Below are 14980 nucleotides of genomic sequence, written 5' to 3'. Positions count from 1 at the left end.
TAATAGTTTGCTCCCAAGCAAGACACACAATAGAACAATGGGACAACCACATGGCAGTAAACAATGAACAACCCCCCACCTATCTCCTAGACATGTCTACTGCCACTTGGTGTATCCCATTGCTCTATTATGGGTCTTGCTTGGGAGAAAAGGATTATCACTCAATAGAACAATGGGACCACCTGGCAGTAAACAATAAACAACCCCCACACCCCACCTATACATGTCTACACAATATGAGGACAGATCACCCTGTACCCCTAACAGGCACAGGGTGACTTACACATAATAGGGATATGGGGAGCTGAGACAGGGGTCTCCCCACCTCTCCAAAGGGGGCTGTGTTCCATGGGCCCCCCACCCAAAGTGACTCCCGTCACAGGACTAATTAGAGCCAAACTACTTTTTTTTTTGGGGGGGGGGGGGGTGGCAGTAAAGGGTTAACTAAATGAATGACACCTGAGCAGTGCATTCACTCCTGTCAGTGGTAAATTGTAACAAAAGGCAAAACATAACTGCAACAATGCCAACCAGTTTTCCATCTGTAACATACATAATAAAATACCCGGTTTTATCTAACCACAGGTCTAGACATGTGCAATTTGTTTCGTTACGAACAGAAATTTCGGACAAAATTTTCATTGTTGCATCCGAATTTCCGAATAAAAATAGAGACAAATTTCAACGAATCCGAAATAAATTATTAGAAAACAAATAATCCAAATTCGAATCTGAAAATGAATTTGAATTAAGTACCAATTCAAATTTGTAAATGAATTTGAATTCGAAATGGAAGCATGTAGCAATATATACAGTAAGGTATGAAAGTGAAATAAGATGATGAGTCCCACTTAGGCTGCTTTATTGAAAATAATAGGAATATTATTATACAGTATTTATAAAGCGCCAACAGTTTGCTCAGCGCTGTACAATACAATGGGAGACAATACATGAGACAGTACAGTAACAATACAGTTCAATACACGAGGGGTTCAAGGGCCCTGCTCCTTGGAGCTTACAATCTAGGAGGGAGGGGAAAGTGGTACAGGAGGAGATAGCTGTGGGGGGTGGAGTGGTAGGAGGAGTGGAGGAGATTAGGTGAGGGCAGGGTAGGCTTCCCTGAAGAGATGGGTTTTCAGGGTGCAACTAAAGGTGAGGAGGGTAGGTGATAGTCTGATAGATTGGGGTAGTGAGTTCCAGAGGATTGTGGGAAGCCCTGGAGAAGTCCTGGAGACGAGCATGGGAGGAGGAGACCAGGGAGCTAGAGAGTAGGAGGTCTTGTGAGGAGCAGAGAGTATGTTTTGGGTGGTACTTGGATATTAGGTCGGTGATGTAGTTTGGGGCAGCATTATGGACAGCTTTGTACATCAGTGTTAGCAATTTGAATTTTATGCGTTGGGCAATCGGAAGCCAGTGGAGGGATTGGCAGAGGGGGGTGGCGGACACTGAGTGGTTAGTAAGGTGGATGAGTCTGGCCGCAGAATTCAGGATAGACTGAAGCGGGGATAGCCTGCGGTGCGGTAGGCCGGTGAGGAGGGAGTTACAGTAGTCAAGTCGTGATATAATAAGGGAGTGAATGAGTTGCTTTGTAGTGTCTGAGGTTAGGAACGATCGTATCTTGGAGATGTTGCGGAGGTGGAGCCTGCATGAGTTTGTCGGACCTGGGGCTGGAAGGACAGATTGGATTCTAGAGTGACACCTAGAACTTTGGCTTGCGGGGTGGGGCTGATGGTGGCATGCTTGGGCGTGATGGAGAAGTGGGAGGGGGGTGCGGGCTGGGGGGAAAACTAGGAGCTCGGTTTTGGAAAGGTTTATTTAGAATAAAACAGAGAAGGATAGCAGATTAGAAAAAAAAGAAATAGAAAACAGAATAGAATAAAATTAAAAATAAAAGAATAGAAAAGAAAAGAATATAATAAAACAGAACAGAATATGTAATAATAGAGTAGAATAGAAAAAATATAACAGAATAGAATAAAAAAACTAAAGAATAAAAGAGAGTAGAATAGAATAGAAAAGGACAAAAAATAAAATAACAGAATAGAATAAATAAAAGAATAGAACAGAATAGAATAACACAGACTAGAATAGAATAAAACAAAATAGAAAAGAATAGAATAGAGTAGAATAATGGCATGAGTGACCACATGATGGCCCTGATGCTTAACAAACAAGTGTCCGGTATCCTCAAGGACTCCTATGCCAAGTTCCTCATAATTAAAACTCCTGCATGGGCAGATCTGGTGTTCTCATTGTTATTCTTCTCAAGTTGGTGTATTATTTAATGATGACCAATGTGCCAATTTATTTGAAGCAGTGGTTGGAACTCGAAAAGCTGCCAAAAGTAAGAACTGACCCAGATGAACCAAATGATTGAACCAGAATAGAGTTGAATAGAATAGAACAAAATAGAATAGAGAATAAAAGAATAGAATAAAACGGAATAGAATGAAATTCTATTCTATTCTATGAAAATCTTCTGAAATTCGAATTTCGAATAGATTAGAAAATAACCAATATGCGCAGGAAATTCGGAAAACGAATCATTCTAAAATAACAAACACGACAAAACAAAATGATTCACTTAATAAACGAATCTGAAATGAAACCGATTTTTCCATCATGTGTACCCAGGGCCGTGGATAAGGGGGTACCACCAGTCCTCCTGTATGGGGCCCAGCCAGCAGGGGGGGGCCCAAGAATCTAGGTGAATGTGGGCAGGGAGGGTGATCAGCACAGCGGGGGGGGGGGGGAGGCAATTACAGCCAGCTGACTTTCAGTTGCAATAGAGAGTGCCATACAGGGGATCGATTCCATTAATTGCCCAACGACCCCCCCACCACACCCATCACCCACCCTGTGCACAGTACCTTTCCCCTGCTGCCTAGTCCCCCCACCTTTGCAATGCTGCTGGCTTTCCTCCTCTCCATCCCACCAGCAGCTGCAAGCACACTGCAAGCTGCAATAGGATCCTTCAGGATGGAGGATGGAAGAAGGGTCCAGTTACCACCCCCTTCCTTTCCTGAACGAACACAACGAGTGATCGGTAGCCATCACTGACCGTGTTCATTCATAACCGAAGCATAGTAAACTGTGTTTTTTGTGTTGTTGAAGGGGCCCTGTCAGGTTGGCTGTATGGGGCCCCGTGATTTCCAACAGCAGCCCTGTGCTTACCTCTATTGAGGTCATGAAGCCGTGGCCATCACACCTGTATGAGCTGCTTCTGAGTTGAAACTTCAGTTAATCTATCTTCTTGTTCTGTTTTTATAATCTGCAGGCTGGCGAAGTCCACTCTGACGCTGATCCCGCTACTGGGGACGCACGAAATCATTTTCGCCTTCATCACCGATGAACACGCCAAGGGATCTGTGCGCTACATCAAACTTCTATTTGAACTCTCCTTCAGCTCATTCCAGGTACATCCATCTTGGTGTAGTTCCACCATACTACCAATAGGGGACAGTACAGTATGTCTGTGAAGGGCATACAGGAATAGGCACCATCAGACACCTAGAAGTGATCAGATTTCTATCTATTCAATATTACATTTTGTTTATCCCATAGACCAGGGGTGTCATACTGGAGGCCCTCCAGCTGTTGCCAAACTACAAGTCCCATCATGCCTCTGCCTTTGGGAGTCATGCTTGTATTGCGGCGGGCAATCTGATGCTAACTGATGCTGTGGGGGGAACTGACTAACTCCCACTGACATCTTCAGTGACAATACTATACACTGTCACTGTACTAATGACACTGGCTGGGAAGAGGTTAACGTCTAGGTCAGGGGTGTCAAACTGGCGGCCCTCCAGCTGTTGCCAAACTACAAGTCCCATCATGCCTCTGCCTTTGGGAGTCATGCTTGTAACGGTCAATCTTGCAATGCCTCATGGGACTTGTAGTTTGGCAACAGCTGGAAGGCCGCCAGTTTGACACCCGTGCCATAGACTGTCAGGGATCAGCAGCAGGGATGGCCACATCTGCGTGGTTGCACTCAGGAAACTGGGACCAGACTGTGCATGCGTAAAGTGATATTTATTTACATTGTAACCAAAATCCATCCAAACACCAGCAAATGTGAAGACTCATGGACTTACAAAGATGGCTGCCGATACAAGACCCGGACCCGACGGCGTGACGTCAGTACGTAAGGCCTCTTCCGATGCGTTTCGTGCACACGCATGTCTTCAGGGGATCAGCCATATCCCCTGAAGACATGTGTGCACATGAAACACGTCGAGAGGAGCCTTACGTGCTGACGTCACGCCGTCGGGTCTGGGTCTCGGATCGGCGGCCATCTTTGTAAGTCTGGCCGCGTTTGTTCTTTGTATTCCATATGGTTTTATGGTCTCGTTTTAACGGTCTTGACCCATTTAGTAAATAAATGCTACACTATATACCTATCACGTGCCTGGTGATGGAGGCCAATGGAGAGAGGGCTTCCCTTGCGGCTAGGTCCTGGATATGGGACTGCAGTAGTCGGGCCCAAAGTAGCACGGGTTGCCTGTAGGAGTACTGGTCAGAGGTATACCCAGGAGCACAGCTGATGCACTGGAATGGAGTCTGAAGACAGGTGGCGCCCATGAGAGGTCTGCAGGCCTTCAGAGAAACAGAGGACCACAGGATCGTCGGTTCAAGGTCAAGTGCCAGGTGGAGATTGGAGCAGACGTAGTCAATAGGATAGCCAGGGTCATACACAGAAGAGCAGAAGAGAATATCCATTAGCCAACTCAGGAGTCAGGCAGAGAACACAGGTCCAAGAGTAAGCCGAATCGGTAACAGGAAATCAGGATAGCAAGGGAATACGCACAAAGGTCCTGGGGGGCCAGAGATCAACCAGCAATTTGAGGGAGTGATGGGCCTCCTTATAAAGGCCGTCTGGTGCCAAACTGAGCCAATACGTGCGCAACTGTGCGCATGCGTGTTCCAGCTCACATCCATGCGCCAATGTGCATAGATTTTTGTCAACATGCACTTCTGCGGCCATGCAAGGTACTGGCAGGAGTGCCAGGTCTCCTAGTACCTCTGCTGTGGACAGAGCCCTGACAATACCTTATTATGGGCCCGTAACAGGTCTTACTCCAGGCAGCAATCCCATCCGTCCTGAAAAGCGGTCTGTGGAGGTCCTTGTTTGGCTGGAGTGTCTGGTGGACACTGGAACTACAACCTTCCACTTTTGGATGCACAGTGCCACCAGCAGCTGATCCAGGTCCTGACATAGTCTGTACAAGGTGAAAAGGGACATCAGCTACATATTGCACCATCGGTATAGGGAGGGGCTCTGTCAGGAATGGACTGGCCAGCAATGGTGGGACTCACCTGCCTTTTGATCTGCAGTACCAGGGCTGGCCAGCGGGTGCTCCCAGCAATCAGAGACTCAACCTTTCAGCCAGCTAACACCTGGAACTGATGATGCTGGGGTATTTAAGGGATGGCCAGACCCACAGACTCTGCCTTGGTGTTGTGTTTGTCCTGGGCCCTGTATCTGTCCTGCATCCTGTTTCTGTCCCTCTGCCTGACCCTCTGTACTACGCTGCTTGTTATCTGTTTTGATCCCTGGCTTGTGACCCTGACCATCCCTCTGCCTGACCCTCTGTACTACGCTGCTTGCTACCTGCTGAACCTGGCCTGTGACCCGACCATTCTCTGCTTGCTCCCCCTGTACCTACCTGCCCAATTGATATTGACCCGGCCTGACGACGCTTGCTTGTATGTACTGTTATCTGTGGGTGATTGGTTGGGTTTGTTTGCACTGTATTATGTTTAGTATTGCACTGTGTTTATGTTTGTATGGTTAGTGTTAATAAATTGTATTGTTTATCACATATCTGAGGTCTGCGTTTCCCTGCATCAGTCACACACCTCTGGTCATACCTGGGAGCCCTGACATTACACCAAGGCCAATCCTGACCAGAAGTGGCTGCACAGGGAAGCCATCTTGGCTTGTTGATGGGAAGGATGGATCTTGATGAGGTTGAATATTTATATCTGCTAGTGTTTGATGACAGGGAGTATGCTTATCAAACTCTGAAGGAGTATACCCGGGATCAACTGCTAGAATGTATACGGATCGCTCATGTTCTAGTAGATCAGGGCACAGAGTTCTCTGAGGTGCAGCCATTGATTGAGGTTTGTGCTGAGTTGGTTTCATCTGGTTCCCCCGAATGCAGGGATGAATTTTTGCCACCATTTAGTGCAGACCAGGTAGAGTCCCTGGTGTGGTTATTAGAGGATGATGTGGGTTACTTTCTGGAGCGTTATTCCACATGTTCACCACAGACACTAAGAGATTGTATAAACGCAGTGCAGTCATTGACCAGACAGGCTTTGTGTAAGCTCAGCTTTGTTCAACCCATACTGCAGACATGGACAGACTTGTTGCACCCAGCCTCAGTCAGCTTACAAAGACCCAGTCCTGCTTCTAATCTATTTCCTCAAAACTCTATTCCTGCATTCCCAACAGCTCCTCCTGCCCTGCTATCTACCGCATGTCAGTCCCCTGTTCCCACTCGCTGCACCTATCCTGCCTTTAACCCTGTAAAAGAGCCCTCTGTAGCAACCGCTCCCTCCTCTGTTCCATCCTCCAGTTCTTCTCTGTCTCCAGCTGCTCCATTCGTTTGCAGACCTGCGTTTACTTGCAGTGCTCCAGTAGTTAAAACCAGAAAAAAGCGAAAATTCTTTCCAACCAATACCATCCTGCCAGTATCCAAACCGGTGAGCCTGCCTTCCGTGGTTCAGCCTGAAGCCTCTACTCAGCCTGATGCCTCTCTTCGGCCTGATGCCTCTCTTCGGCCTGATGCCTCTACTCGGCCTGAAGCCTCTACTCGGCCTGATGCCTCTACTCGGCCTGATGCCTCTACTCGGCCTGAAGCCTCTACTCGGCCTGATGCCTCTACTCGGCCTGAAGCCTCTACTCGGCCTGATGCCTCTACTCGGCCTGAAGCCTCTACTCGGCCTGAAGCCTCTACTCGGCCTGATGCCTCTACTCGGCCTGAAGCCTCTACTCGGCCTGATGCCTCTCTTCGGCCTGATGCCTCTACTCGGCCTGATGCCTCTACTCGGCCTGAAGCCTCTACTCGGCCTGAAGACTCTACTCGGCCTGAAGCCTCTACTCGGCCTGAAGCCTCTACTCAGCCGGACGCCGGCATTCAGCCTGATGCCTCTACCCAGCATGATGAACTGATCCAGCCTGACGATCCTATTAGGCCAGTTGACTCGATGCCCGCTGTTGATCCAGATGATCCGGTACCTGATCCGGTGCCCGCTGTCGAGCCAAATGACCTGATGCCTGGTGACCCAGTGCCCGCTGTCATACCTGGTGACCCGATGCCCGCTGTCGAGCCAGACAATCCGGTACCTGATGACCCGGTGCTCACTGTCGTGCCTGTTGACTCGGAGCCCACTGCCTTGCCAGATGACGCGGTGCCCGCTGTCGAGCCAAATGACCTGATGCCTGGTGACCCGATGCCCGCTGTCCAGTCAGACGATCCAATGTCTGACCCAGTGCCCGCGGTCATACCAGTTGACTCGGAGCCCACTGCCTTGCCAGATGACGCGGTGCCCGCTGTCGAGCCAAATGACCTGATGCCTGGTGACCCAGTGCCCGCTGTCCAGTCAGACGATCCAATGTCTGACCCAGTGCCAGCGGTCATCCCAGTTGACTCGGAGCCCACGGTTGTGCCTGGTGGCTCGGTGCCCGCCGCCCCGCCTGGGGGCCTGAGACCTGTCGTTCCGCCTAAGGGCCCGAGACCTGTCGCTCCGCCTGGGGGTCCGGCGCCCGCCACTCCGCCTGAGGGTCCGAGACCTGTCGCTCTGCCTGGGGGTCCGGCGCCCGCCGCTCCGCTTGAGGGCCCGAGACCTGTCGCTCCTCCTGGGGGTCCGGCGCCCGCCGCTCCGCCTGAGGGCCCGAGACCTGTCGCTCCGCCTGGGGGTCCGGCGCTCGCCGCTCCGCCTGAGGGCCCGAGACCTGTCGCTCCATCTGGGAGTCCGGCGCCCGCCGCTCCGCCTGAGGGCCCGAGACCTGTCGCTCCTCCTGGGGGTCCGGCGCCCGCCGCTCCGCCTGAGGGCCCGAGACCTGTCGCTCCATCTGGGGGTCCGGCGCCCGCCGCTCCGCCTGAGGGCCCGAGACCTGTCGCTCCGCCTGGGGGTCCGGCGCCCGCCGCTCCGCCTGGGGGCCCGATGCCTGTCGCCCCGCCTGGGGGCCCGATGCCTGTCGCCCCGCCTGGGGGCCCGATGCCTGTCGCCCCGCCCGGGGGCCCGGTGCCTGCTGCCCCGCCCGGGGGCCCGGTCGCCCCGCCTGGGGGCCCGGTGCCTGCTGCTCCGCCCGGGGGCCCGGTGCCTGCTGCTCCGCCCGGGGGCCCGGTGCCTGCTGCTCCGCCCGGGGGCCCGGTGCCTGCTGCTCCGCCCGGGGGCCCGGTGCCTGCTGCCCCGCCCGGAGGCCCGGTCGCCCCGCCCGGGGGCCCGGTTCATGCTGCTCCGCCCGGGGGCCCGGTGCCTGCTGCTCCGCCCGGGGGCCCGGTGCCTGTCGCCCCGCCCGGGGGCCCGGTGCCTGCTGCCCCGCCCGGGGGCCCGGTGCCTGGCGCCCCGCCCGGGGGCCCGATGCCTGGCGCCCCGCCCGGGGGCCCGATGCCTGTCACCCCGCCCGGGGGCCCGGTGCCTGCTGCTCCGCCCGAGGGCCCGATGCATGTCGCCCCGCCCGGGCGCCCGGTGCCTGCTGCCCCGCCCGGGGGCCCGGTCGCCCCGCCCGGGGGCCCGGTGCCTGCTGCTCCGCCCGGGGGCCCGATGCATGTCGCCCCGCCCGGGCGCCCGGTGCCTGCTGCTCCGCCCGGGGGCCCGGTGCCTGCTGCTCCGCCCGGGGGCCCGGTGCCTGCTGCTCCGCCTGGTGGCCCGCTGCCCGCTGCCTGCTGCTTCGCCTGGTAATCCGATGTGCCTCTGCCCGGAGTCCTGCCCGATGTGCCTCTGCCCGGAGTCCTGCCCGATGTGCCTCTGCCCGGAGTCCTGCCCGATGTGCCTCTGCCCGGTGTGCCTCTGCCCGGAGTCCTGCCCGATGTGCCTCTGCCCGATGTGCCTCTGCCCGGAGTCCTGCCCGATGTGCCTCTGCCCGATGTGCCTCTGCCCGGTGTGCCTCTGCTCGATGTGCCTCTGCCCGGAGTCCAGCCCGGTGTGCCTCTGCCTGGAGTCCAGCCCGGTGTGCCTCTGCCTGGAGTCCAGCCCGGTGTGCCGCTGCCCGGAGTCCTGCCCGGTGTGCCAGTCTTTGATATCCCGCCAGTTACCAGACCTGGGCGGTGGAACATTTTGCCCAGCTAGGACTGTTTGGAGCGTCCTGAGGCCGCTCCTTGAGGGGGGGGTACTGTCAGGAATGGACTGGCCAGCAATGGTGGGACTCACCTGCCTTTTGATCTGCAGTACCAGGGCTGGCCAGCGGGTGCTCCCAGCAATCAGAGACTCAACCTTTCAGCCAGCTAACACCTGGAACTGATGATGCTGGGGTATTTAAGGGATGGCCAGACCCACAGACTCTGCCTTGGTGTTGTGTTTGTCCTGGGCCCTGTATCTGTCCTGCATCCTGTTTCTGTCCCTCTGCCTGACCCTCTGTACTACGCTGCTTGTTATCTGTTTTGATCCCTGGCTTGTGACCCTGACCATCCCTCTGCCTGACCCTCTGTACTACGCTGCTTGCTACCTGCTGAACCTGGCCTGTGACCCCGACCATTCTCTGCTTGCTCCCCCTGTACCTACCTGCCCAATTGATATTGACCCGGCCTGACGACGCTTGCTTGTATGTACTGTTATCTGTGGGTGATTGGTTGGGTTTGTTTGCACTGTATTATGTTTAGTATTGCACTGCGTTTATGTTTGTATGGTTAGTGTTAATAAATTGTATTGTTTATCACATATCTGAAGTCTGCGTTTCCCTGCATCAGTCACACACCTCTGGTCATACCTGGGAGCCCTGACAGGCTCTTTTCAGTAACAGTGGCTGAGCTGCAGAATGGCCTACAGCATAAAGTAAGAACAATATTAGTTATTTCAAACATGAACTGGGGGCTTTTGTTACACATGATATGGGCAGATACACGCCCCCTTTATTTTTTTTTAAATGTAAAAAAGTAGAGCGTTGTGACGGGAGTGACTTTGGGTGGGGGGCCCATGGAACACAGCCCCCTTTGGAGAGGTGGGGAGACCCCTGTCTCAGCTCCCCATATCCCTCTTATGTGTAAGTCACCCTGTGCCTGTTAGGGGTACAGGGTGATCTGTCCTAATATTGTGTAGACATGTATAGGTGGGGTGTGGGGGTTGTTTATTGTTTACTGCCAGGTGGTCCCATTGTTCTATTGAGTGATAATCCTTTTCTCCCAAGCAAGACCCATAATAGAGCAATGGGATACACCAAGTGGCAGTAGACAATACACAAACCCATACATCCCATAATAGTTTGTTCCCAAGCAGGACACACAATAGAACAATGGGACCACCTGGCAGTAAACAATGAACAACCCCCACGCCCCACCTATACATGTCTACACAATATCAGGACAGATCACCCTGTACCCCTAACAGGCACAGGGTGACTTACACATAATAGGAACATGGGGAGCTGAGACAGGGGTCTCCCCACCTCTCCAAAGGGGGCTGTGTTCCATGGGCCCCCCACCCAAAGTCACTTCCGTCACAAGCGTCTTCACTTAGCTTAGTAAATTGGATTAACTGATGTGGCTAACAAATAACAACGTGAAATTACAACAATTTCACATTTAAAAAAAAAGTTTTGCTATCTTTCCCTCCGAATATACAAGTGTTGCTTGCTTTTGCTTTGATGTATATAAGTAACTATTATATTTTTTTGTACTTTATATCTTGTAATATCATGTCATTGTATCTTGTAGTTGTACTTTCCCATTATTATTTGTTAGCCATATCATCAGTCAGTCTGAGGGAGTGGATCCTGAAGAAGCATGGTAAATGTGAAACGCGTTGCTCCACCACGCATCTTGGAATAGTGAATATACATTAGTTGTATTTGGTACACTAAGACCATAAACACAAATGCTCAGCTACGGAGTGCCTTTAACGCGGAAGATGTGGGCAATTTTGGGCAAGCCAATATGGATGCTGGACAGATTGTGATTGGCTGACGGAGGACACAGAGGAAGGGCATATGGTCTGCTGTGCATCTTAGGAGTGATAAGAGCCTGCTGGGAGAAACTGAGACTTGTGGGGGATGTAGTCCCAGGACAGACTGAGCCCGTATTACAGACTGGGCTCCAGACGAAGGTGGTGAGGACATTGTGGGCGACCGGTGCTGTCACCTGATCACTGGGGAGAATGCCACTGTCGGTGTCTCGTGATGCCATCTAACCATTGTGGAGAATGCCACTGTCAGTGTCTGGTGATGCCATCTGACCACTGGGGAGAATGCCACTGTCGGTGTCTGGTGATGCCATCTGACCACTGGGGAGAATGCCACTGTCGGTGTCTGGTGATGCCATCTGACCATTGGGGAGAATGCCACTGTCGGTGTCTGGGGATACCATCTGACCATTGGGGAGTATGCCACTGTCGGTGTCTGGGGATACCATCTGACCATTGGGGAGAATGCCACTGTCGGTGTCTGGGGATACCATCTGACCATTGGGGAGAATGCCACTGTCGGTGTCTGGGGATACCATCTGACCATTGGGGAGCACGCAACTGTCGGTGTCTGGTGATGCCATCTGACCATTGGGGAGAATACCACTGTCGGTGTCTGGTGATGCCATCTGACCATTGGGGAGAATACCACTGTCGGTGTCTGGTGATGCCATCTGACCATTGGGGAGAATGCCATTGTCGGTGTCTGGTGATGCCATCTGACCATTGGGGAGAATGCCATTGTCGGTGTCTAGTGATGCCATCTGACCGTTGGGGAGAATGCCATTGTCGGTATCTAGTGATGCCATCTGACCATTGGGGAGAATGCCACTGTAGCTGACTAATGCTGCCACACTGGGGAGGATGCTGCTGCCACTGACTTAGCTGAGCCACCAAGGGAGAACAGAGAGAGATCAGCCAGAAGTTGATGAGAGGTCTCTCGACAACCATATTGCACCCCATTAAAGTGGAACAGTATTGTTTGCTTGGGACACAGTGCAGACGCCTATACCCGGGTTAGGAGGAATTTATCTTGAGCACTCCAGTGCTGGATCTGGACCCCAATATGCTGGCCAGCAGGGAAAGCGTTTAATACAAATGATTGTTGTAACATTGCTCCTTATGCAGGACCCTCCCTTGTGCAGGACCCTCCCTTTATAGGTCATCCTCTGGACCATTGGCTTATTGCTAATGGTATATCCAATTTCCTAATATATATATATATATATATATATATATATACAGTATATATATATAGGAAATATATATATTGCAGCTTGTATAACAGTGTAAATTTGCTGTCCCCTCAAAATAACTCAACAGTTTGCTGAAGACAAGCAGACTAAGGACATGGATTAGTGGAACCACGTCCTGAGGTCTGATGACACCAAGATCAACTGATTTGGTTCAGATGGTGTCAAGCGTGTGTGGCAGCAACCAGTTGAGGAGTACAAAGACAAGTGTGTCTTGCCTACAGTCAAGCAGTTCATTGAGGGAACCATGAATGCCACATGTACTGTGACATACTGAAGCAGAGCATGATCCCCTCCCTTCGGAGACTGGGCCGCAGGGCAGTATTCCAACATGATAACGACCCCAAACACACCTCCAAGACCACCACTGCCTTGCTAAAGCAGCTGAGGGTAAAGGTGATGGACTGGCCAAGCATGTCTCCAGACCTGAACCCTATTGAGCATCTGTGGGACATCCTCAAATGGAAGGTGGAGGAGCGCAAGGTCTCTAACATCCACCAGCCCCATGATGACGTCATGGAGGAGTGGAAGAGGACTCCAGTGGTAACCTGTGAAGCTCTGGTGACCTCCATGTCCAAGAGGGTTAAGGCAAAGCTGGAAAATAATGGTGGCCACACAAAATATTGACACTTTGGGCCCAATTTGGACCTTGTCACTTGCCACTCACTTTTGTTGCCGGCGGTTTAGACATTAATGGCGGTGTGTTGAGTTGTTTTGAGGGGACAGCAAATTTACATGTTATACAAGCTGTACGCTGACTACGTCACATTGTAGCAACGTGTCATTTCTTCAGTGTTGTCACATGAAAAGAGAGAATCAAGTATTGACACAAATGTGAGGGGGGGACTCACTTCTGGGAGATACTAATTATATATATATATATATATATATATATATATATACATTGTATACATTGTATACAGTCTGGGGGAGGGGGGCTCACTTCTGGGAGATACTGTATGTGTGTGTGTGTATATATATATATATATATATATATATACACACACAGTATATACATTTTTTTGAGAGAAGGGGCCTACCTACAGGCAGGTGCTGGGCAAGAGAAACTCCACTGCACCACCGTCTTCTAGGAGGGACATCCTGAACAGCATGGAAGGAGCCAGCCCAGCGAAAGGCCTGAAGGCAGCCACCTACCCACTAAGCTATCAGGAAGAACAGTGTGGGTACTCTTAATCCCCCTGGGCCACATAAGAGGAGAGGGCAGTCAGGTGGAAAATCCAACTAGCTTCTCATTTGGCACTTTCTGGGCCGCCTTGCCCAGGGAATGCCCTCAGTATAGCTGGTTGAAGAGGAAGATTCATCTGGAGTCTGAGGAGGTACGTACACCAGAGAGGTGGAATGCTCTCAGAGAAGAGACCATTTTGCCCATATCTGTACATGGCTGCTAAGGAGTTTGTCCTCAGGTTTTCCGTTCCCTTGGGCATCCCATACACCCCTCAACCCCATCCAAGTTTTCTACCCCTTTTTAAAATCACAAAACCAAGCTCTAGGACTGTTTACTGATTCTGAATGCAATGTGTGGAAGAAAATGTGTATTGCCTGGCTGTGCAGAGGTCTCCAAATTTTCTAGGCAAAGAGCCAGTTTACTGTCCTTCAGACTTTAGGGGGGCCAGACTGTGGCCATTGGCAGTAGAAAAGGTCCGAAGTCAGTGGGAAAAAACAATGACCCATCTTTGGCATCAGTGAGAGCAGTTGTGCCCCATCATTGGTGTCAGGGGAATTGTGCCCAATCAGTGGTGTCATTGGGCCCCATTGTTGGTATCATTTGGAGGAATCGCGTCAAATCATTGGTGTCATATGAAGGTAAAGTGCACCATCATTGTTGTCATTGGGGACAATTATGCCCCATCATTGGTGTTAGTGGGCCCCATTGTTGGTGTCATTGGGAGGAATTGTGCCCCATTATTAATGTCAGTGGGGGGAATCATACCCCACTGTTGGTATCAGTGAATGAAATAGTGCCCCAAGGGCTGGATAAAAGGAAGCAAAGGGCCACATCTGGCCCCCAGGACGCAGTTTGGAGACCACTGCTGTAGGGGGACCCAAAACTCAGTGACTCCTAAGGGGGTAGAACTACAAATGTATCATGGGCCATAGATATAGTGATTATTAGTAGGCGTGCCCTGAGACTGGAAAGTTCTTTCAAGGGTTCCTCCACGTTGAAAGAGGCTGTGGTAGACCTTCTTCCCAACAGAGACACAGACAGCAGTAAAAAAAAACCAGACTCCCCTGCAGTATCCAAAGTAGAAAAAAAAGCTTTGGCTGGAGTCCCACCTCAAAAATAGGAGATTGTATTACAAGTGCTGGTATGAAGAATAATGAACATATATGGAGCCCCTGGGGGGTGAACACCATCATGAGGTGCCTAGAAATTGATAGTGTGGCGGTTCCCCAGGCCGGGCATCGCTTCAATAATTCCCATCAATTGCTGGACCACTGGGGGAGGACACAATCCATCACCGATCTGACATAATATAGCCGTGTAAATCACATCTGACGCTCACACTATTACCCGTGGTTACCGCGTCTCCGAGTGACAAACGACTCCTAATAATGGAAGGCAAAACAAAGGCAGGACC

The 14980-nt window shown here is 51.6% G+C and overlaps 1 protein-coding gene across 1 annotated transcript in view; it reads left to right on the top strand.

The window, feature by feature from the left end:
• The window catches only part of GLP1R (glucagon like peptide 1 receptor), a 469752-nt gene that overhangs the window by 443999 nt on the left and 10773 nt on the right, over positions 1 to 14980 (top strand). The window contains exon 11 of the mRNA XM_089692563.1: positions 3278 to 3416. Coding sequence (XP_089548689.1) covers positions 3278 to 3416 — 139 coding nt within the window. The remainder of the gene's footprint in view (positions 1 to 3277; positions 3417 to 14980) is intronic.

This window comes from Staurois parvus, unplaced genomic scaffold (assembly GCF_062004578.1).
Source record: "Staurois parvus isolate SC_StPar_1 unplaced genomic scaffold, SC_StPar_1.0 ptg000595l, whole genome shotgun sequence".
Classification (NCBI taxonomy): Eukaryota; Metazoa; Chordata; class Amphibia; order Anura; family Ranidae; genus Staurois; species Staurois parvus.
Note: the sequence above shows the minus strand (reverse complement) of the source record. Positions and strands in the feature narration are given on the sequence as shown.